Source organism: Pristiophorus japonicus, chromosome 1 (genome assembly GCF_044704955.1).
Source record: "Pristiophorus japonicus isolate sPriJap1 chromosome 1, sPriJap1.hap1, whole genome shotgun sequence".
NCBI classification, from domain to species: domain Eukaryota; kingdom Metazoa; phylum Chordata; class Chondrichthyes; family Pristiophoridae; genus Pristiophorus; species Pristiophorus japonicus.
Genome location: NC_091977.1, coordinates 526,875,556 through 526,898,468, shown reverse-complemented (window position 1 = coordinate 526,898,468; position 22,913 = coordinate 526,875,556). Strand labels below are relative to the sequence as shown.

The following is a 22,913-nucleotide window of genomic DNA, read 5'->3' as shown; positions in this document are numbered from 1 at the left end:
TAGATAAATACTTGAAGGGAAAAAAATTTGCAGGGCTATGGGGGAAGAACGGGGGAGTGGGACTGATTGGATAGCTCTGTCAGAGAACCGGCACAGGCACAATGGGCTGAATAAGTATATTCCTCCACAGCTCTCTGGGGCAGTGAATTCCATAGATTTGCAACCCTCTGAGAGAAGAAATTTCTCCTTATTACAGTTTTAAATGGGCAGCCCCATATTCTAAGACTATGCTCCCTAGTTTTAATTTCCCCCATGAGTGGAAATATCCGCTCTGCATCCACCTTGTTGAGCCTTCTCATTGTCTTATATGCTTTCATAAGATCACCTCTCATTCTTCTGAACTCCAATGTGTAGAGGCCCAATCTACTCAACCTTTCCTCATAAGTCAACCCCCTCATCTCTGGAATTAACCGAGTGAACCTTCTCTGAACAGCCTCCAATGCAAGTATATCCTTTCTTAAATCGGGAGATCAAAACTGCACAGGTCTCTCTGTACTGAAGTTCTTTGTAATTTTTCTCCATTTAAATTATAATCTGCTTTACAATTTTTTCTGTCAAAGTGGATAACCTCACATTTTCCTACATGATACTCCAGCTGCCAAATTTTTGCCCACTCACTTAGCCTGTCTATGGACCCAAATTTCCCCAGCTGCTTAGAGCAGCGTAGTTAGCTCTGGTACGCCGACTTTGTGGGCGAAAAAATGCGCTGAAAACTTACTGGGATAATTCGGCCGTTCCTGGATCCCTAAGGTCCTGTGGCGTGGCGCTGAGGAACCTGTGGGGGGCGGAGCTTGGGCCCAGCGTGTCCTCGAGTGCCGGCAGGGGGATGCATGACCGTTTGTGCATGCGCACATGCACAATGCGCGTTAAAGCGCAATGTGGCAGGAACTTTGGCAATCGGCCATTTAAAGGGAGATCGTCCTCAATGCCTCAGCAGCATTGGCAGTGGGCCATATTGGAAGGTCAGGTGTTAATATTGATTTTTGGGTTGCTGAGGGAGTGGAAAGGAGGGCTGCATAGGTGCATGAAAGGTGAGAACACTGTGTGTTTGCAAGATCACCTGAGTGTAAGTCCAATACACAAATGATGCAAGAGCATGCAACAAGGACGAAGAACTTCTTGCATGAGGAGGTGGAGAAACTAGTCACTGTCATTGAGGACAGATGGCAGGAGCTGGATATCAGTAAGAGTGGTCCCACAAAAGTTACACCCAAAGAACTGAGGTGACACTGGAACCTAGTTGCAGAAGAATTCTCCACAGGGGAGAATACTGCAAGAACTGGAAGCCAGTGTAAAAAGAAATGGCAGGACGTTGGTCACATAGTGAGCGTAAGTATTATCTTGATTTTTAACTGGAATTGCAATTGTTACTGTGACCATCTGTATATGTCCCATTCATCAGAAGCTCATCATGTGTCAAAAATTATATTTTCACCTTTGCAGAAGAAATTGACCCACAACAAAAGGGAGAGAACTAGAACAGGAGGAGGTCCGCCAAATCTGCACCAACTATCACCACTGGAACAGAGGGTCGCTGCCTTGCTGAGTTGCACCTGCAGAAAAAGAATCAGCTCTGCACAAGCTGGGCCCACACGCAAGGGTGAGGGTCAATCATGAAAATGTATCGTCGCCCTTCAAATCAACCTGCTGACTGGCCTGCTAAGCGTGAGACTATTCATTCCACCCATCCTGCCCCCTCCTGTGCTGCTAACCATTTGACTGATCTATTGTATTTTGCAGAAGAAGAAGATAATCTTGAACATCCTGAAGATCAACAAGAAGATCCAGATGCATCCGCTCCAGACCAAGGCAGGTTGGGGGAGAATGCTGATCGTGATATGGATCAGTCCATGGTACAGACACCTCCATGAGCTCTGCCACGGCATTCCTTGGTTTCACACCTTCCGAGGTTGCGGGTCCCACTGGCGGTGGTGGAATGCAGGTTGGAATATCCAGGGCCCCACCATCCCAGTCTGCGCCTTGCACTGGAGGGATGCCGCTAGGCAGACCCACGGCGAGGGGAAGGAGAAGCCGACCAGTCTCTCCTGAGATGCAGCCTTCATCAGATGTACATCAGGTTATGTCATTAGGTGAGGAGACCAATGCCCTTACCCAATCACTCGTGGCCACCATCAGTGGGATGCATGGTGAGGTTGCGACACTGTCGGGAGAAATATCAGCACTGAGACGGGAACGGAGGACAGGCATTTCAGAGGGAGTGCAAACGATGGCAGAGGCCATGAGGGAGCTAGCTGCTGCAATAAGGGCCCACAGGCCTGACAATCAAATGCCACTCCCACTGTAATCCCCACACCAGCTTCTGTTGAGACCCAAGCCGGGCCCCCAACACCGCCCCCACCACCATCACCGCCCCTATGACACACAACAAAAGGGACATTCCCCGATATGTGGGTGAGAGATGGGTGCAGCCTTTCTTTGCTGTTGTTGTTGTTGTTGTTGAAGTACATTGTAAACTTTCCAATAAAAGACATTTTGCATTAAGACTGAATCATGTTCCATTAACACCACACATTTAGGAACAACTGTAAAAAAAAAAATCCCTCACCCCTACAGTCATGCGTGCCTGCCGCCCCGAGCCCTGGCCAAAGTCGGCAAGGCAGGACTGCTCTATTTTCAGTAGCTGATTTATCTTTCCTTTATTTTTGATGATGTTGTGAAGATGTTGTGCTGGAGATGTTTTGATGTTGTGCTGATGCTGTGAAGGTGTTTAGTGCTTTAGAATCCTCTAACTCACCTTCCCCGCCCCCAATCTCTGGCTACCTGAGCTGATTTCTTGAATGTAAGTAAGGTTTTTCTGTGCCTACAAAAGTGGCCACATACACTGGCCTAAGTTAGTTTGGAGTAACTTTTAGCTGGTCAAATTTGCTTCCATGGCCAAAAGAGGCGTAAGTGGCTGGTAACGCCCCCTTTTGGCGAAAAAAAACGAAACTAAAAAAGTACCTAACTAACTGACTTACACAGGAGCAAGTTAAATAGGGAAATTTGCGATTTTTAAGTTACTCCAAAAAAAGCTACTTGCTCCAAAAAAAGCAGGTCAACTCCTGGGGAAATTTGAGCCCATTATCCCTTTGCATATTTTTTGTGTCTTCCTCACAATTTGCTTTCCCATTCATCTTTGTGTCATTAGCAAATTTGGTTACATTACACTACACTTGGTCCCTTCATCCAAGTCATTAATATAGATTGTAAATAGTTGAGGCCCCAGTACTGATCCCTGTGGCAGCTCACTAGTTACTGTTTGCCAAACGGAAAATGACCCGCTTATCCGACTTTCTATTTTCTGTTAGTTAGCCAATCCTCTCTCCATGCTAATTTATTACCCCCGACCCCGTGAACTTTTATCTTGTGGTATCTTCCCTGCCAAATAAACTTTTTAATATTCATGTAGGACCTGAAAATTTAAAAAATATATTTGTCAGTGAAAATTTCCAGAAAATATCTAGACACTGTTGCTACCTTGTTCTTTGCTGTTCCCGCTAATTCTATTGCCTAGCGAGCTGCTGGATTTCAGAAAACACCATTTTCACTGTCGGCGGGCATTTTAATGCAGACCCACGCAACGTCGCTCAGCTGAACCTAAAAGATCCCACGGCCATTATTTCGAAAAGGATGAGCAGGGGAGTTATCCCCGGTGTCCTGACCAATATTTATCCATCAACCAACATCACAGGAAAAAAAAACAGATGATTTGGTCATTATCTCATCGCTGTTTCTGGGAGCTTGGAGCAGTCTTTCGAAAGAGACTGAACATATAGCAGCTGAACATCACAACCGTTTTCCGGACCCCAGTCTTCCAAGCAATTAGTGTTCACGTCCCACTCCAGAGACTTGAGCACAAAAATCTAGGCTGACACTCTCCGTGCAGGGCTGAGGGAGCGCCGCACTGTCGGAGGTGCCGTCTTTCGGATGAGACGTTAAACTGAGTGCTCTCTCGGGTGGATGTAAAAGATCCCGTGGCACTATTTTGAAGAAGAGCAGGGGAATTATGCCTGGTGTCCTGGCCAATATTTATCCCACAATCAACATCATTAAAAAAACAGATTATCTGGTCATTATCACATTGCTGTTTGTGGGAGTTTGCTGTGTGCAAATTGGCTGCTTCGTTTCCTACATTGATACACTTCAAAAAAGGTGCTTCATTGGCTGTAAAGCACTTTTGGACGTCCTGAAGTTGTGAAAGGCGCTATAGAAATGCAAGTCCTTTTTTTTTACGAACAGTAAATGGAGACATTCACAGAGTTTGTCATTGGATGTCGAGCAGCATCACATCACTTGCCCTTTTGACGAGGTGTAATTGCCTGCGAAAGAACATACCTGACTTGTCAGATGAACTCTCTGTATTAGTGGGGGAGAGGTCTGTGGAACAGCAGCTAGAATCCTTCAAAGCTTGGGTTTTCATGCTCTTGAAAGTAGATGGAAAATGTGAAATACCAGGGGGATTCTGCCCAGGAAGCCTGCAAATTACAACATTTCAAAAATAGCTTATGCTGCTCAAAGGTTCAGCCGAAGGAAGAGATTTTGATGGACGCGCGTGAATCAAATGTCTGTCGGAAAATTAATTTTGCAGGACATTTCTGGCAGGCTGGGGCTGTACACCGCACCCTTCACAACGGCCTCTGTCCATTTTGCAGGACACGTGGCTTCTTTCTGGGTTTATTTTGTGGAGCTCAAAGGTTTTGCATGATAAAAATCTAATGGTATGCTTCGATGTAAATTGTGCAGGTATTCCATTGATCGTCGAACTAATCCGGACAGAATTTTCAACATTGATGCAAATAATGGGACCATATCGACTTCCCAAACCCTTGACCGAGAGGCAGTCCCATGGTACAATTTATCAATCTCCGCATCAGAAGCAAGTAAGTCCTTTCGTAATCTTGAAGTCTGTGTGCTTCTTGACACAAATGCTAGGCAATGTCCCAGCTGAATTTCACCAACTAGCTTTTATATTTTTCATTTTCCTGGTAACCTATTAAATATCCTTTATAATAAAAATCAGAACATAAGAAATAGGAGCAGGAGTGGGCCGTTTGGCCCCTCGAGCCTGCTCTGCCATTCAACAAGATCATGGCTGATCTTCTACCTCCACTTCACCTTCCTGCATTATCTCCATATCCCTTGGTTCCATTAGTTCCCCCAAATCTTCTCGACCTCTGTCTTAAATATACTCAATGACTGAGCATCCACAGCCCTCTGGGGTAGAGAATTCCAAAGATTCGCAACCCTTTGAGTGATGAAATTTCTCCTCATCTCAGTCCTAAATAGCCGACCCCTATTCTGAGATTGTGACCCCGTGTTCTAGATTCCCCAACCAGGGGAAACATTTTCTCAGCACTAACCCTGTCAAGCCCTTTAATAATTATTTATGTTTCAACGAGATTACCTCCCGTTCTTCTAAACTCGAGGGAATATAGACCTAGTCTACTCAATCTTGTGTAGGTCACATACTTCACATCTGTTGTCTATGTTATCACCATTGAGTCTGCCATCTACACTGAGCTGTCAATCAATTCTCCTTTTCCTGACAGGCAAGGGTATCAAGGGTTACGGAACCAAGGCGGGCAGATGGAGTTGAGATACAGATCAGCCAAGATCTGATTGAATGGTGGGACAGGTTCGAGGGGCTCACTGGCCTACTCCTGTTTCTATGTTCCTAGGTCAAGCATGTTTGCTCTTTTCTGATTTGCGAACAGCAGAAGTAGAAAATAAACAATTGCTAAACAATCAATTTGTGCAAAATTGGAATTTCTCCAATTTCAGTTTCTAGCAAAATAAAATTATCTGTAATCTATCTGTCCCTTATTCACCCCACTATATAGCCTACAAATAAACATATTATACATGGCTCCAACCATTCTGCCTCTTCCTGTATTGTATTTGCTTCATGGGTTCTTTGTTTAAGAATTATAGCAACACATTGCTATTAAGAACTAATTGGTTTATTAACAAAGGTTTAACAATCACACTGCACATTACCAGTTCATCCACTAGGCTCACAACCACATACCTCATCCTAGATGACCCAGACCCAACTGACTGGGGTTTTATTGAGTCTTGTGAACATCACGTGACTGGCTAAGCCACCCACAATGCAACAGCTCTACAAACCTGCGAGTATACACACAGGCGCACACATTACACTCCGCAACACAGCACACCCCAAGAGGCTTTTGAATATCCTCAACTCTAGTTACACTCTCCGCTCCCCATCTTATGCTGTATTAATCCTCCTCCAGCTAGCTGACTCCTCACATTACGAGGCCTCTCGATATACTCAGGGCGTGCCTCCTACTGAGATGGCAGTTACCAGGACCGCTATGTGCTCAATGCTCCAGTGCATGTGCAAGCTGTCCAGCTGATGCTTGACAGTCAAAGACCTCCCAGCACCTCCGTCATCTACACAAACCAGCCAACTGAAGCCCTGACTTTAGTTATTAAACTTATGATGCATATGGTGTAAGGACCTCTCTTTAAACTCAATTAAATGATTCCTCGTGAGTCAGGCTTGAGCGTATTGTCCATATATTGAGAGGCCTCGTAATGTGAGCTAGCTGGAGGATGATTATTACTCAGACACCAGTAGTATAATAATTATTCTGGTTATACAATAGACTCACAACCTGCTTTTCTGCAGACCCAAGGTGATCAAGCTTGGCCTCCCTAGGTGTTAGACTTCCTACCATCTCATGAGCTCTCCCTACAAGACTGCTGCTACCTGTTCTTTTCTTTCTCTCTTTTTGCCCATCTGTCACGTGTTCAAAAAACCTTCCAGTCATCCTTAAAGCACCCTCCCCTTTAATGTGAGTCATGTCACATGAAGCCCAGAATGTATATTGAAGAGAGGTTCCTTCTCATTAATCCTCCAGACCTTGACATAATAGCCATCTTCATGTTAACCTGACATCCTGCTTTGACATTACAAAAGGAACAGGGTGTCCTCGACAATCCCAGATAGTTAATGTGATACTGCTTGGGTGCTTCCAATGTTCTGGCCAATCCCTGATACTCGCACCTCACATGCGATGTAGCCAACCTGTCTGTTGGTTGCTACTCCCATTGTCCCGACTAATCTCCAATACTAGCATATCCTAATCGGACAATGGCCGAGAGATACACCTGATACAGAAGCAAGTTCTAACACAAGAAAAAATTAGTGCAGGCCAAAAGGACAATTGTACAACTCAACAAGGCGAGTCATAGCACAGCGATGGAGTGGCGAGGAGGAATTGTTGAGTAACCGTCAAGAGAGATGGAAGAAAGAAGGCAACAGAATGAGCTCGCGGAAGAAGGTGAAATATTCGAGGTGGCGGGAGTAAGATGAGAAAGAGCAAGAGCACTTGCAGTCGGGAACTTACGGGAACATAGTGGTAATGTTATTGGACCAGTAGTCCAGAGGCCTGGACTAATAATCGGGTGACATGCGTTCAAATCCCACCAAGGCAGCTGGGGAATTTGAATTCAGTTAATTAAATAAATCTGGAATAAAAAGCTAGTATCAGTAATGGTGACCATGAAATTACCGGATTGTTGTAAAAACTCATCTGGTTCACTAATGGCTGTTAGGGAAGGAAACCTGCTGCCCTTACCCTATATATGACTCCAAACCGAGAACAATGTGGTTGATTCTTAACTGCCCTCTGAAATGGCCCAGCATGCCACTGAAGAGCAAATAGGGATGGGCAATAAATGCTGTGAATTAATTTTAAAATGTTACAAAGCCCTGAGCACTGCCCATTGCCCACCAGCTACAGTGGGGAGAGATCAAGCCCAACTCGTATAAATCCTGGCGCAACTTCAGGGGTGATCAACTCGTTACAAATAATATTCCTTACCCTCAAATATGGCCACGGGCAGAATGTTTGTTTGTAGTCTTCCTACAAGAGAGTGTAGAAGATTTCTTGAGTACTATTGATGAACGACTCAGTTAACACAGTCACATTAAGTCTGTGGAAGATTTACTATTATAAAAACAATTTTTTTTTTAATGCGTTCCCATATGTGGGCATTGCTGACAAGCCCGACATTCATTGCCCTTGCATTTATATAGCACCTATAATATAGAAAATCATTCCAACGCACTTCACAGAAGTATAATCAGATAAATATCGACTCCTAGCCAAAGAAAGAGGTATCGGAGCTTTGTAAAGGTGGTCAGTTTAAAGGAGGGTTTTCTTCTGATACATAAAGCAATTTGTCAATTTAAATTTTTAAGTGCCAAAACAAACATTGTTATTACAGTCTTAAAACTATTGCTAACATTCAAAGAGTTTTATTATTATAATAGCTCTATGTGTCAATGTTTCAATCATATTAAATTAAACAGCCTGCTTTCACCTTAAAAGACCCAAATGAAGTCCACTGAATCGCTTCTTCCCTCCAATGAAAACAGGTTCAATTCATAATCTTGAGGTAATCCAAAACTCGGCTGTCCATGTCCTAACTCGCACCAAGTCCCGCTCACCCATCACCCCTGTGCTCGCTGACCTACATTGGCTCCCAGTTAAGCAATGCCTCAATTTCAAAATTCACATCCTTGTTTTCAAATCCCTCCATGGACTCTCCCCTTCCTATCTCTGTAATCCCCTCCAGCCCCTCAACTCCTCGAGATATCTGCGAACCTCTAATTCTGCCCTCTTGAGCATCCCTGATTATAATTGCTTAACCATTGGTGGCCGTGCCTTCTGTTGCCTCGGCCCCAAGCTCTAAAACTCCCGGTCTAAACCTCTCTGCCTCCTTTAAGACCCTCCTTAAAATCTCGCTCTCCTGTTCTAATTTCTCCTTATGTGGCTGAATTTTTTTCTCCAATAACACTCCTGTGTAGCGCCTTGGGATGTGTTACTACATTAAAGGCGCTTTATAAATACAAGTTGTTGTACAGATATAAGCTTGGCCTAGAAATACATCTCGGGGGGGAGGCGCCAGGCAGGCGGTATAGGATTGGCCGCCCATTAGGATGCTGCGTATAACGGGCGGCCGATCCGATAGCGCCCGCTTTGCGCCATCGTCCTGACGAATTTCTAGCCCAAACACACACACGCTCATCTTCTTAACTGTCCGCTGTTTCATCCATCCAGGTGATCCGGAGAAAATTTCTTCAGTGTCGGTGCATATTCGAGTCCTCGATTACAACGATCACGCTCCCGTATTCCCAATTCCATATGAAACATTTGTTTGTGAAAACGCAAAGTACGGACAGGTAAGAATTCCCCATATATTACGAGTCTGTCCCAGTTGCAGCATCATCATCATAGGCAGTCCCTGGGGATCGAGGAAGACTTGATTCCACTCTTTAAATGAGTCCTTAGGTGGCTGAACAGTCTAATACGGGAACCACAATCCCTGTCACAGGTGGGACAGATTGTCATTGAGGGAAAGGGTGGGTGGGACAGATTTGCTGCACGCTCTTTCCGCTGACTGCGCTTGATTTCTGCACGCTCTCGGTGTTGAGACACGAGGTGCTCAGCACCCTCCCGGATGCACTTCCTCCACTTAGGACAGTCTATGGCCAGGGACTCCCAGCTGTCAGTGAGGATGTTGCACTTTATCAGGAAGGTTTTGAGGGTGTCCTTGTAATGTTTCCTCTGCCCACCTTTGTCTCGTTTGCCATGAAGGAGTTCCGAGTAGAGCGCTTGCTTTGGGAGCCTCGTGTCTGGCATGTGGACAATGTGGCCTGCCCAGCGGAGCTGGTCAAGTGTGGTCAGTGCTTCGATGTTGGGGATGTTGGCCTGGTCGAGGACGCTAACGTTGGTACGTCTGTCATCCCAGGGGATCTTGCGGAGACATCGTTGGTGGCATTTCTCCAGCGACTTGAGGTGTCTACTGTACATGGTCCATGTTTATGAGCCATACAGGAGGGCGGGTATTACTACAGCCCTGTAGACCCAACTGCAGCTTTCTTCACGGTTAGCCTGTTGTGGAAATGCATATCAGCTCATGCGCTTGCCAAGGGTTTAGATGTTGCTTTGATCAGGTGGCGCATGCTGCTGATGAAACAATCGTTATTTGAAATAAAAACGTCAGTGTTTTTACCAAGAGCAGATCTAATATTGAAACGCTGATTCAATTGCTTTACAGTGTAACATGTGGGATTATTGAATGGAAGCCACAGAGTGACATTAGTCCAGATAAACCCATCAACTAAAGTATGGCAGTAGTGTTGAAGTAAAATTCCAATTTCTAGCTTGAGATGACATCTGTGCCAGTAAAGGTTTTGCCTTTAGTCTGTCTCCATGGCTCAGTGAATAGCACACTCACCTCTGAATCATAAGGTTGTGGGTTCAAGTCTGACTCCAGGGTATTTGAGCACAAAAATCTAGGCTGATGCTCCATGTAGTGCTGAGGGAGTGCTGCATTGTCAGAGTGTGCCGTCTTTCAGATGAGATGTTCAACCGAGGCCCCGTCTGCTCTGTCAAGTGGGTGTAAAAGGTCCCACGGCCCTATTTCGAAGTAGAGCAGGGGAGTTATCCCTGGTGTCCTGGCCAATATTTATCCCTCAATCAACATCACTAAAACCAGATTATCTGGTCGTTAGCACATTTCTGTTTGTGGGAGCTTGCTGTGCACAAGTAGGCTGCCGCGTTTCCCACATTACAACAGTGACTACACACCAAAAGTAATTCATTGGCTGTAAAGTGCTTTGTGGCTTCCGGTGTTTGTGAAAGGCGCTATATAAATGCAAGTATTTATTTCTTTCTTTAATACTGAAACCATGATTCAATTGCTTTATAGTGTATCACATGGGATTATCAAAAAGAAACCACAAAGCGATATTAGTCCAGATAAACCGAGCAACTAAAATGCAGCAGTCGTGTTGAAGTAAAATTCTAATTTCTAGCTTGAGATGACATCTGTATCAGTAAATCTTTTGCAACTAGTCTGTCTCTGTCTCTCACACTTCAGATGCCACACTTTCAATCTTTTATAAGGAAGTGTTTCAAAAAATGTACACGTAGCAAAAAGCCAGGGAGAGAACATTTTTTGTTAGACGCAGCGAGTTGTTATGATCTGGAATGCATTGCCCGAAAGGCAGCAGGTTTAATCGGGACTATTCAAAAGGGAACTGGATATGTATTTAAAAAAAAGGAAACATTTGCGGGGCTATGTGGAAGGGGCGGGGGAAGTGGGGCTAATTGGTAGCTCGCTCAAAATCTTTTGCAGCTACCAGAACTTCGAACTGACGTCAGGGTGTGCTGAGTTACACCCTACCCCAGCGGGAGTGTCTGAGCAGTGGCTTCAAACGAGACAGGTTAAAGGGCAATTCTATCCTAGCAGCTAAACATCACAACCGTGCTCCGGACCACAGCCTGCCAATCAATTTGTGTTCAAGTCCCACTCCAGACACTTGAGCATGTAAATCTAGGCTCACACTCCAGTGCAATGCTGAGGAGCGCTGCACTGTCGGAGGTGCCGTCTTTCGGATGAGACATTAAACCGAGGCCCCGTCTGCTCTCTCAGGTGGACATAAAAGATCCCGTGGCACTATGTCGAAGAGGAGCAGGGGAGTTCTCTCTGGTGTCCTGGCCAATATTTATCTCTCAAGCAACATCACTGAAATAGATTGTCTGGTCATTATCACATTGCTGTTTGTGGGAGCTTGCTATGCGCAAATTGGCTGCCGCGTTTCCTATATTACAACCAATGATTACACTTCAAACAGTACTTCATTGGCTGTAAAGCACTTTGGGGTGTCCGGTGGTCGTGAAAGGTGCTGTAGAAATGCAAGTCTTTCTTTCTTTATAATGAAGGGCAATGTGAGATCTTAGCGTTCGATTTTTGACTAATTGCAACTCTTTCCGAACCTAGCGCCTTCAAACCATCAGCGCAGTGGACAAGGATGAGCCATCGGAGGGACATCACTTTTTCTTTACTCTGGCGTCAGATGCCACCATAAACCCCAATTTTACTGTGAGAGATAATCAAGGTAGGACACTCACGGTGTGCCACAGTGAGTGGGTTTGCTTTCGTCTCAGGCCCTCGCTCTGTGCGGGTCCCTGCTCAACTTCAGATGCTAACTGGATTTCTGCCATTTATCGATGCGCATTCTGGCGCGTGATAGACAATGGCCCAGAAATTCCGGCCTCCCGGATCTGTACGGGATTTCTGGGCCTTTCACTGTGAAGAGTGTTGCAACCACAGCAGCAACAGGCGATCTCGTTACTAGAGAGGCAGCAATGGGATTTCCACCTGCAGCTCTTGTCTGCTCGCCAGTCAAAAAGAATAAACTATTTCTGCTCCACCCCCCAGCCCCCCGAGCATTGTAAATCACCACAGAAATTCCTGTCTCTCCTTTTGCTATAACGGCCTTTTGAATTTTCCTTTTTAAGTGTGGCCGATCCATCCGAGTGTCAGTTAGGACAGGTTTTAATTTGCTGTGCACAGGTTGTGATGCATAGCCCCTCTGAAGAATTCCACTCTTCACTCAATTGATCAGATTCAGTTAATCTATCAGTACGCTTATTTTGTTCTTTTCTGTCATTCTTTCTTTTCTTTCTTTCATTCTTTCAATTTCTTTCGTTCTTTCCTTCTTTCTTTCCTTCCTTCTTTCATTTTCCTGCTTTCCTTTATCTTTCTTTCTTCCTCTCTTTTTCTTTCTTTCCTTTATCTTTCTTTCTTTCTCTCTCTTTCTTCCATAGAAAATAGGTGCAGGAGTAGGCCATTTGGCTCTTCGAGCGTGCACCCCCATTCAATAAAATCATGGCTGATCATGCAACTTCAGTACCCCATTCCTGCTTTCTCTCCATACCCCTTGATCCCTTTAGCCGTAAGGGCCACATCTAACTCCCTCTTGAATATATCCAATGAACTGGCCTCAACAAGTCTCTGCGATAGAGAATTCCACAGGTTAACAACTCTCTGAGTGAAGAAGTTTCTCCTCACCTCGGTCCTAAATGGCTTATCCCTTATCCTAAGACTGTGACCCCTGGTTCTGGACTTCCCCAACATCGGGAACATTCTTCCTGCATCTAACCTGTCCAGTCCTGTCAGAACTTTATATGTTTCTATGAGATCCCCTCTCATCCTTCTAAACTCCAGTGAATACAGGCCCAGTTGATCCAGTCTCTCCTCATATGTCAGTCCTGCTGTAAGGGGAGCTTGGGGTGTGGGTTCGAATCCACACTCCCCTGAGGTTCTGTACGTGCGATTTATGAGGATGGGTGAGTAACGAGGCACCAAACACAGCGGATAAGAGTGCAAAATGGCTAATGTTGTTTATTTAGAATAGTAAACACACAGATAGAGGGAATAGGAAGAGGTCATAAATCGCAGTAATGGCACAATCTCACTCAACAACACAAAAAATTCTCGCAACAGGGAAGAGGAAGATAAGAGGTTGAAACATTCCACTCACACACAACCCAACCTCCCACTTCCACCCTTCTTACCAATTCCTGTCCTAAATTGGGTCTGTGAGGGGGTTTGGACTATACTCACAATCCTATAAACTCCGGGGTTCTGGGGGCACTTATTTCAGCTCAGGGTCCCTCTGGGGTGGGTTTTACGTTGTGGTCGGTTCGGTTTTCCTCCTCGATGTTGCGTCGGTTTTTTCTATTTGCCTCTTGGTTGACTCCTAAGCAAAAAGCTGCTGGAGTTAAGCACACCTTCCCCAGAGCGAGGGCCCTGTGAAGAGCTGACTCAACTCCCCTTTAACTCAACTCAACCACAACGAAAACTGACTCCCACCTTCTTAACTCAACTCTACAACTCAATGCAAAAGCTGACTCCAACCCCCAACCTCCAAAACCTCCAACCTCCAACCTCCAACCCCTTTGTGTGTTTTTGCAGCTTTTTCTTATAGTCCGTTCATCTTCGCGCCAAAACTGCATACCATTGTCTTGGGTCTTCCTTGAATAAAATGGGGTGTGAATGGCAGTTCGATGTGTATCGATCTGTCTGGAATGGGAGATTGGCCACACCTCCTGTATCCTGTCGCCCATTGATGGGTTGAATGAAGATGATTGTTCACTATCTCGACAGAGGTGCCACTCTGTCTGGGCTAGCCAAAATGATTGCACCAGACCTGTGGGCCTTTGTTTAATTATTCAAACTGATACCCTTTGTGTTGCCTTGTGTATTACTGGGGAGATTTTGCCTTCTGTGAGAGTTTTACACGAAAAGCTGGAGAAATGTCCTTTTAAAATATAAAATTGCCTTGTATCCATTTTCCTGGAAGAACCGAATGTACACTCTTTCCCCCTTACGGGAGCTGGTTCATCCCCCATCCGGTTCCGTGCCCCTGCAACACTGTCTGTTACTGTACAGGGTGGCCAGAGTCCCATCATCCTCTGTGGTTTACAGGCTGATGGCTGCAGTTGGTCATTTTAAACATGACATCTTTCCATTCTCCATGCCACATGTCTCCGTGGTTGGTTTTGCAGAACCTTACACTGCCATCCCGGGAATCAGTCTGGTGAACCTTCGCTGCACTCCTTCAATAGCAAGAACGTCCTTCCTCAGATTAGGAGACCAAAACTGAACACAATATTCCAGGTGAAGCCTCACCAGGACCCTGTTCAACTGCAGTAAGACCTCCCTGCTCCTATACTCAAATCCCCTAGCTATGAAGGCCAACATACCATTTGCCTTCTTCACCGCCTGCTGTACCTGTATGCCAGCTTTCAATGACTGATGTACCATGACACCCAGGTCTCGTTGCACCTCCCCTTTTCCTAATCTGCCGCCATTCAAATAATATTCTGCCTTCAGGTTTTTGCCACCAATGTGGATACCCTCACATTTATCCACATTATACTACGTTGGGAACATTCTTCCTGCATTTCTTTATTTCGTTCTTTTTTTCTTTCTTTCCTTTATCTTTCTTTCTCTCATTCTCTCTTTCTCTCTCTCTCCAGATAAGTCACTATCGAGTGAATGTGTGAATCCCACTGAGTCCTTGTAAGGCCCACGGATGATGAGTGTCAATTGTACAGTTCAATAATCCAAGTTAACCTGTGGGGTTCGTGGCTCAATGGTGTTGAAAAACTCGATTGTTTTCTGAATGACTCAAATATATTCTAAGTAAGTTAGTGCTGCACCTTGAAAACCGAGTCTAGCTAATGATGGAATTATCCACTCATTCATAGTCAATGGACACAAAGAAATTGCCATCAAATGTTTCATGTAAACTCATGAAGTACTGCTTTCTATATTGTTTTTAAATTACTCATGACCTGTGTAAATAGAGGACTCAAAATAAAGCTACATCTCTTCTCCTGACTTGCCGTGCAAAGTATCAGAGCCCACAATGAGAGTATATTTGTGTGCACAACACAACAGAAGCATAAACAGCCACAGAACCAGGAAAGACCAGTGATTCCCTCAAGCCTGATTCTTTGGTACATCATATGTAGCTTCAACTCGAAGGGAACTGTTCTCACGATGCAAACAGATGGATCAATTGGCACATTGAGAATCACGGAAGGTCCCACCCGGCGCTGACGATATATCCACCAACCAATCAGAATGTGTGAAATTTAAAAACTGTCTCGTGATGTAAATTAAATTACTTCCTGGGAGGATACTATAGCCACATTAATTAGTCTTCTTCTATGCTTAATGTATCAGGAATAATCAAAAAATCGAATTGTAATCCATTTTTACCTTTCCCCCTGTTATGTATGTAACCCTTGGCAACCTGTATCACATCACCACCAGAGGGCGCACCTGTTGGAGTTCCATGGGATCCCAGCATCCCTTGGGAGCACTGTATATAAGCAGGCCTCCCACGCTGTACCTGCACTCTGGAGTCTAATTAAAGGAGCTAAGATCACACTTACTCATTGCATACAGTACACAGTTTCATCCTTTATTATGAGCATTATAGCCCCCCAGTCTCCCATTTTAGACACAAACCCTTTGACATGGGTGAGGCCTACAGAGAACACATTTCATTTTGATCCATTTGGCAAGAATAGCTCTTCCTTGCCTCTTTCTCTCTTCATCCCTTCCCTCCAAATATAAATTCAAAGATAATTGAATAAGGGAATTAAGGGTTATGGGGAGTGGGCGGGTAAGTGGAGCTGAGTCCACGGCCAGATCAGCCATGATCTTGTTGAATGGTGGAGCAGGCTCGAGGGGCTAGATGACCTACTCCTTTTCCTAATTCTTATGTTCTTATGTTCTTATGAATGACCTGATCTCCATGAGCTTTTGGCAAAAACACCCAAAAAAAAGCTTGGACAGCCTCTTACACTTAAGTTAGAGCGAGAGATCAGGTGAATCATCGTGGAAATGCTAGCTGTATATCTGTTTATCTTAGTCTAACAAAATCTGCTGTTGTTCACTATTTATATTAATGATTTAGACTTTGGAATGCAAAACACAATTTCTAAATTTGTGAATGACACCAAATTGGGGGGGCGATAGTCAACACTGAGGAGGACTGCAACAAATTACAGGAGAACATTAATAAAATTGCAGAATGGGCATATAGTTGGCAAATGAAGTTCAACACAGATAAATGTGAGATATTACATTTTGGTAGGAATAATAGGGAGGTCACTTTTTACTTGGTGAGTCGAGGTGAGGCAGAGGAACAAAGGGATCTCGGAGTACAAATACACAAATCATGAAAAGTATCGGCACAAGTAAACAAGATCATTAAAAAAGCAAACCAAGCACTAGGGTTTATTTCTAGAGGTATAGAATTAAAATCAGTGAAGTTATGCGAAACCTGTGTTGAAACTTAGTTAGACCACTTGGAGTACTGCATACAGTTATGGTCGCCATATTATAAAAAAGGATATAGAGGCACTGGAGAGGGTGCAGAGAAGATTTACAAGGATGATACCAGAAATACAAGGGTATAGCTATCAGGAACGGATGAACAGGCTGGGTCTCTTTTCTCTTGGTTAGAGAAGGCTGAGGGGTGACCTAATAGATGACTTTAAAATCATGAAAGGTTTTGATAGAGTAGATACAGAGAGAATGTTTCTACTTATGGGGAAGAGCAAAACTAGAGGCCATCAATACAACATAGTCACCAAGAAATCTCAATAGGGAATTCAGAAGAAACTTCTTTACCCAAAGAATGGTGAGAATGTGGAACTCTACCAAAGGGAGTGATTGAAGTGAATAGTATCGATGCATTTAAGGGGAGGCTAGACAAGCATATGAGGGAGCAGGGAATAGAGGGTTATGCTGATAGAGTTAGATGAGGGAAGACAGATGAGGGGGTTGACTTATGAAGATAGGTTGAGTAGGTTGGGCCCATACTCACTGGAGTTCAGAGGAAGGAGAAGTGATCTTATCAAAACATATAAGATAATGAGGGGGCTCGACAAGGTGGATGCAGAGAGGATATTTACACTCATAGGGGAAACTAAAACTAGGGGACATAGTCTCAGAATAAGGGGTCACCCATTTAAAACTGAGATGAGGAGAAATTTCTTCTCTCAGAGGGTTGTAAATCTATGGAATACTCTGCCCCAAAGAGCTGTAGAGGCTGGATCATTGAATATATTTAAGGCGGAGATAGACAGATTTTTGAGCGATAAGGGAGTAAAGGGTTATGGGGAGCGGGCAGGAAAGTGGAGCTGAGTCCATGATCGGATCAGCCATGATCTTATTAAATGGCGGAGCAGGCTCGAGGGGCCAAATGGCCTACTCCTGCTCCTATTTCTTATGTTCTTATGATAGGAACAGACTCGAGTGGAGCATAAACAATGGCATGGACTGGTTGGGCCGAATGGCCTGTTTCTGTGCCGTATGTCCTGTGTAATCCCATGTAATACCATGCCCCAACAAACCCCGCATTGATGAGCCAGAGAATGAGAGGTCATGAAAAGTTCTGACGAAAGGTCACCGACCTGAAACGTTAACCCTGTTTCTCTCTCCGCAGATGCTGCCTGACCAGCATTTTCTGTTTTTATGGCAGTGCTAATGTTCCTGCCGAAACTGTTTATACATGTAACCCAGCTGCACGGTGGCTTCAAATCCTTATTCAACCCTACGAACCAAGGTGTTAACATACCTCTATTAAATCAAATGCAGCTTGCGATACGTCCATGGGGACAGGGGGTAGCACATCCAAATGGTCAGTCTTCATGAGTGGAACGAGACAGTGATTGTTAGAATCACAACCTTGCTTGATCTTGACCTAATATGACATTCACTTTGTAGCATGAATCACTCGGTATCAATCAGGAGAGGGAACGCTGGCTGTATTTTCCCCCTCCTTCTAGCCCAGGGGCACAACGGTAATTCCAACATAAGAAAATAATAATTAGGAGCAAGAATTTGCCATATAGCCCCTCAAGCCTGTTCCGTCATTCAATAAGATCATGGCTTTTCTTCGACCTCAACTCCAATTTCCCGTCCAATCCCCACATCCCTAGATTCCTCTAGAGACCAAGAATCAATCAATTTCAGCCTTGAATATACTCAACGGTTCAGCATTCACAGCCGTCTGGGGCAGAGAATTCCAAAGATTCACAACCCTCTGAGAGACAAAATTTTTCCCCATCTCAGTCTTAAATGGCCTGACCCTAGTTCTAGACTCTCCAGCCAGGATAAGCAATCTCTCAGCATTTACCCTGTCAATCCCCCTCCAAATCTTACAAAAGCAAAATACTGCGGATGCTGGAAATCTGAAATAAAAACAGAAAATGCTGCAAACACTCAGCAGGTCAGGCAGCATCTGTGGAGCGAAAAAAACAGAGTTAACGTTTCAGGTCGATGACCCTTCGTCAAAACTGGAAAAAGTCAGAAGCTTGTATGTTTCGATGAGATCGCCTCTCGTTCTTCTAAACTCCAGAGTGTATAGGGCCAATCCACTCAATCTCTCCTCATAGGATAACCCTCTCATCCCAGGAATCAAACAAGTAAACCTTCGTTGTACCGCCTTTAAGGCAAGTATATCCTTCCTTAGAAAAAGAGTTCAAAACGGCACACTGTTCTCCAGGTGTGGTCTCACCAAGGCCTTGTACAATTGTAGCAAGACTTCCTTACTCTTGCACGCCAACCCCCTTGCAATAACGACCAACATGCCTGCAGGCTATCTCTCGGTGTTTCCTGTACGAGGACACCTAAATCTCTCTCCACACCAACGTATAAGATTATGAGGGGGTTTAACAAGGTGGATCCACTGATGGGGGAGGCTAGAACTAGAGGGCACGATCTTAGAATAAGGGGCTGCCCATTTAAAACTGAGATGAGGAGGCATTTCTTCTCTCAGAGGGTGGTAAATCTGTGCAATTCGCTGCTCCAGAGAGCTGTGGAAGCTGGGACATAGAATAAATTTAAGACAGAAATAGACAGTTTCTTCAACGATGAGGGGATAAGGGGTTACGGGAAAGTGGAGCTGAGTCCATGATCGGATCAGCCATGATTTATTGAATGGCGGAGCAAGTTCGAGGAGCCGTATGGCCTACTCCTGCTCCTATTTCTTATGTTCTTATGTTTAATAGTTGCTCACTGTAATGCATGCGCTTGTAAGGATGCTCACAGTTTTATAGAGCTGTTATGTTGTGGGTGGCTTAGCCAGTCACGTGATGCTCACAAGACTCAATAAAACCCCAGCCAGTTGAGTTCAGAGAATCCATGATGAGGCAGGTGGTTGTGAGCCTGGTGGATGAACTGGTAATGTGTAGCGTGATTGTTAAACTGTTGTCAATAAACCAACTAGTTCTTGAAAGTAATGTGTTGCTGTGAATTTTTAAGCAAGGAACTCACGAAGCAAATACATTACATTCACCATTTTAAAAAAAACATTCTGCAACATCCCTAGCAACAACTTGGCTACACTACGCAGACTCACTGCACATCGGGGATCGAACCTGCTACCATGTGACTTCCTTATAATTTACTTCCATATTTGTCTCTGAACCTCTGAGTCTCTGAGCGGGTTGACTTATGAGGAAAGATTGAGAAGGTTGGGCCTCTACTCATTGGAATTCAGGAGAATGAGAGGCGATCTTATCGAAACGTATAAGATTATGAGGGGGCTTGACAAGGTGGATGCAGAGAGGAATTTCCACTGATGGGGGAGACTGGAACTAGGGGGCATAATCTTAGAATAAGGGGCCGCCCATTTAAAACTGAGATGAGGAGGAATTTCTTCTCTCTGAGGGTTGTAAATCTGTGGAATTTGCTGCCTCAGAGAGCTGTGGAAGCTGGGTCATTGAATACATTTAAGACAGAAATAGACAGTTTTTTAACCAATAAGGGGTTATGGGGAGCGGGCAGGGAAGTGGACCTGAGTCCATGATCGGATCAGCCATGATCGTATTAAATAGTGGAGCAGGCTCGAGGGTTCATATGGCCTACTCCTGCTCCTATTTCTTGTGTTCTTATGTTCTTATTATGTAACCTTTCAACCAAACTATTGTTTTTTTTCTTCCATCCTTTATCTGTTAGATAACACCGCTGTGATCCTGACTCGGCGAGCTGGTTTCAGCCGACGGGAACAGGCCATTCACTACTTGCCCATCCTGATCATGGACAACGGGACTCCGTCACTGAGCAGCACCAACACCCTCACCGTCCGAGTCTGCAACTGCAACAGCAATGGCTTTGGCCACTTATGCAAAGCTGATGCCTTCTTTCTGCCTGCTGGTCTTAGCACCGGCGCACTCATCGCCATATTGGTCTGTGTCCTGATGATATTAGGTGAGTAACCTCACCAGAGTGGGAGAAATTGGGCCGCGCCTCATTTGGGGCGGTTACCCAGGTGGAGCGGTAATTATAGCGCCTTGAAAAAGTTTACGCCCTCCCGTCCAGAAATTCGTCAGAATCGGTCAAAGAGCTGACAGGGGGCACTAAATCAGCCGTAGCACACTACAGCTGGGGGGGGGGGGGGGCCATAATGAAAGAAGTCAGGATTGCACTGATCATCAGCAGCCAGGCGCCCACAGTGAGCCTCTAATGATTTTTTGGTCAGGCGCTAAAATTTGCGCTCCCAGTCGGTAACCACTTCACCTCCCATTAACGCCCCCTCTGGCCGCTAACTGTGAGGTGTTCGATAACCGAAAATCCAACCTAGATTGTCTATTACTAGGCAGTCCCTCGTGTCGCGGATGACCCGCTTCTACACCAAAAATAATTAGTTCTCAGATGTTTCCATATCCCAGGTTCCGAACTACATCCTGAAGAGTGGATGATGCCTGTGCGTGAAGTCTTTTAACGTGTGGTGGCCGTTGCAGACCACCCACCATACAGGCTGGACAGAGCGAGGTCTTGGTCCAGTGGCAAGGTTTAACCAAGACGACTGGAGACCAAGCTCCGCTGTACAGGTCTAGTACGCACACATACTCCTACTGTCCTTTGTAATTCATAGGCCACAGTGTGGGCCTCACGGCCTCGCTGCTGGCCCGTGCTGCACGTTCACTGGGCACCAACCCCACTGCTGGTACACACTGCGCCACTCCTGGGCCCCGGTCTCGCTCCTGGGCCCCGACCTCGCTCCTGGGCCACGACCTCACTGCTCCTGGGCCCCGACCTCGCTCCTGGGCCCCGACCTCACCGCTCCTGGGCCCCGACCTCGCTCCTGGGCCCTGACCTCACTGCTCCTGGGCCACGGCCTCACCGCTCCTGGGCCCCGACCTCGCTCCTGGGCCCCGACCTCATCACTCCTGGGCCACGACCTCGCTCCTGGGCGACGACCTCACTCCTGGGCCACGACCTCGCTCCTGGGCCACGACCTCGCTCCTGGGCCACGACCTCGCTCCTGGGCCCCGACCTGGGCCACGACCTCGCTGCTGGGCCCCGACCTCACCACTCCTGGGCCACGACCTCGCTGCTGGGCCCCGACCTCACCACTCCTGGGCCACGACCTCGCTGCTGGGCCCCGACCTCACCACTCCTGGGCCACGACCTCGCTGCTGGGCCCCGACTTCGCTCCTGGGCCCCGACCTCGCTCCTGGGCCCCGGCCTCACCGCTCCTGGGCCCCGACCTCACCACTCCTGGGCCCCGACCTCGCTCCTAGGCCCCGACCTCGCTCCTGGGCCCCGACCTCGCTCCTGGGCCACGACCTCACTGCTCCTGGGCCCCTACCTCGCTGCTGGGCCACGACCTCACCGCTCCTGGGCCACGACCTCACCGCTACTGGGCCACGACCTCACCGCTCCTGGGCCACGACCTCACCGCTCCTGGGCCCCGACCTCGCTCCTGGGCCCCAACCTCGCTCCTGGGCCATGACCTCACTGCTCCTGGGCCCCGACCTCGCTGCTGGGCCACGACCTCATCGCTCCTGGGCCACGACCTCGCTCCTGGGCCACGGCCTCACCGCTCCTGGGCCCCGACCTCGCTCCTGGGCCACGACCTCGCTCCTGGGCCCCGACCTCGCTCCTGGGCCCCGACCTCGCTCCAGGGCCCCGACCTCGCTCCTGGGCCACGACCTCGCTCCTGGGCCACGACCTCGCTCCTGGGCCACGACCTCGCTCCAGGGCCCCGACCTCGCTCCTGGGCCACGACCTCGCTCCTGGGCCACGACCTCGCTCCTGGGCCACGATCTTGCTCCTGGGCCCCGACCTCACCGCTCCTGGGCCACGACCTCACCGCTACTGGGCCATGACCTCACTGCTCCTGGGCCACAACCTCACCGCTCCTGGGCCCCGACCTCGCTCCTGGGCCACGACCTCGCTCCTGGGCCACGACCTCGCTCCTGGGCCACGATCTTGCTCCTGGGCCCCGACCTCACCGCTCCTGGGCCACGACCTCACCGCTACTGGGCCATGACCTCACTGCTCCTGGGCCACAACCTCACCGCTCCTGGGCCCCGACCTCGCTCCTGGGCCACGACCTCGCTCCTGGGCCACGACCTCGCTCCTGGGCCACGATCTTGCTCCTGGGCCCCGACCTCACCACTCCTGGGCCACGACCTCACCGCTACTGGGCCATGACCTCACCGCTCCTGGGCCACAACCTCACCGCTCCTGGGCCCCGACCTCGCTCCTGG

At 46.9% G+C, this 22,913-nt stretch overlaps 1 protein-coding gene across 6 annotated transcripts in view; it reads left to right on the top strand.

Annotated features, from left to right (window-relative positions):
- LOC139277834 (cadherin-7-like) overlaps window positions 1-22,913 on the top strand; it is a 509,491-nt gene that overhangs the window by 476,874 nt on the left and 9,704 nt on the right. For all 6 annotated transcript variants that reach the window (XM_070896546.1, XM_070896548.1, XM_070896549.1 and 3 more), the window contains 4 exons: window positions 4,744-4,880; window positions 9,096-9,217; window positions 11,824-11,941; window positions 20,374-20,625. In XM_070896546.1, coding sequence (XP_070752647.1) covers window positions 4,744-4,880; window positions 9,096-9,217; window positions 11,824-11,941; window positions 20,374-20,625 — 629 coding nt within the window. The remainder of the gene's footprint in view (window positions 1-4,743; window positions 4,881-9,095; window positions 9,218-11,823; window positions 11,942-20,373; window positions 20,626-22,913) is intronic.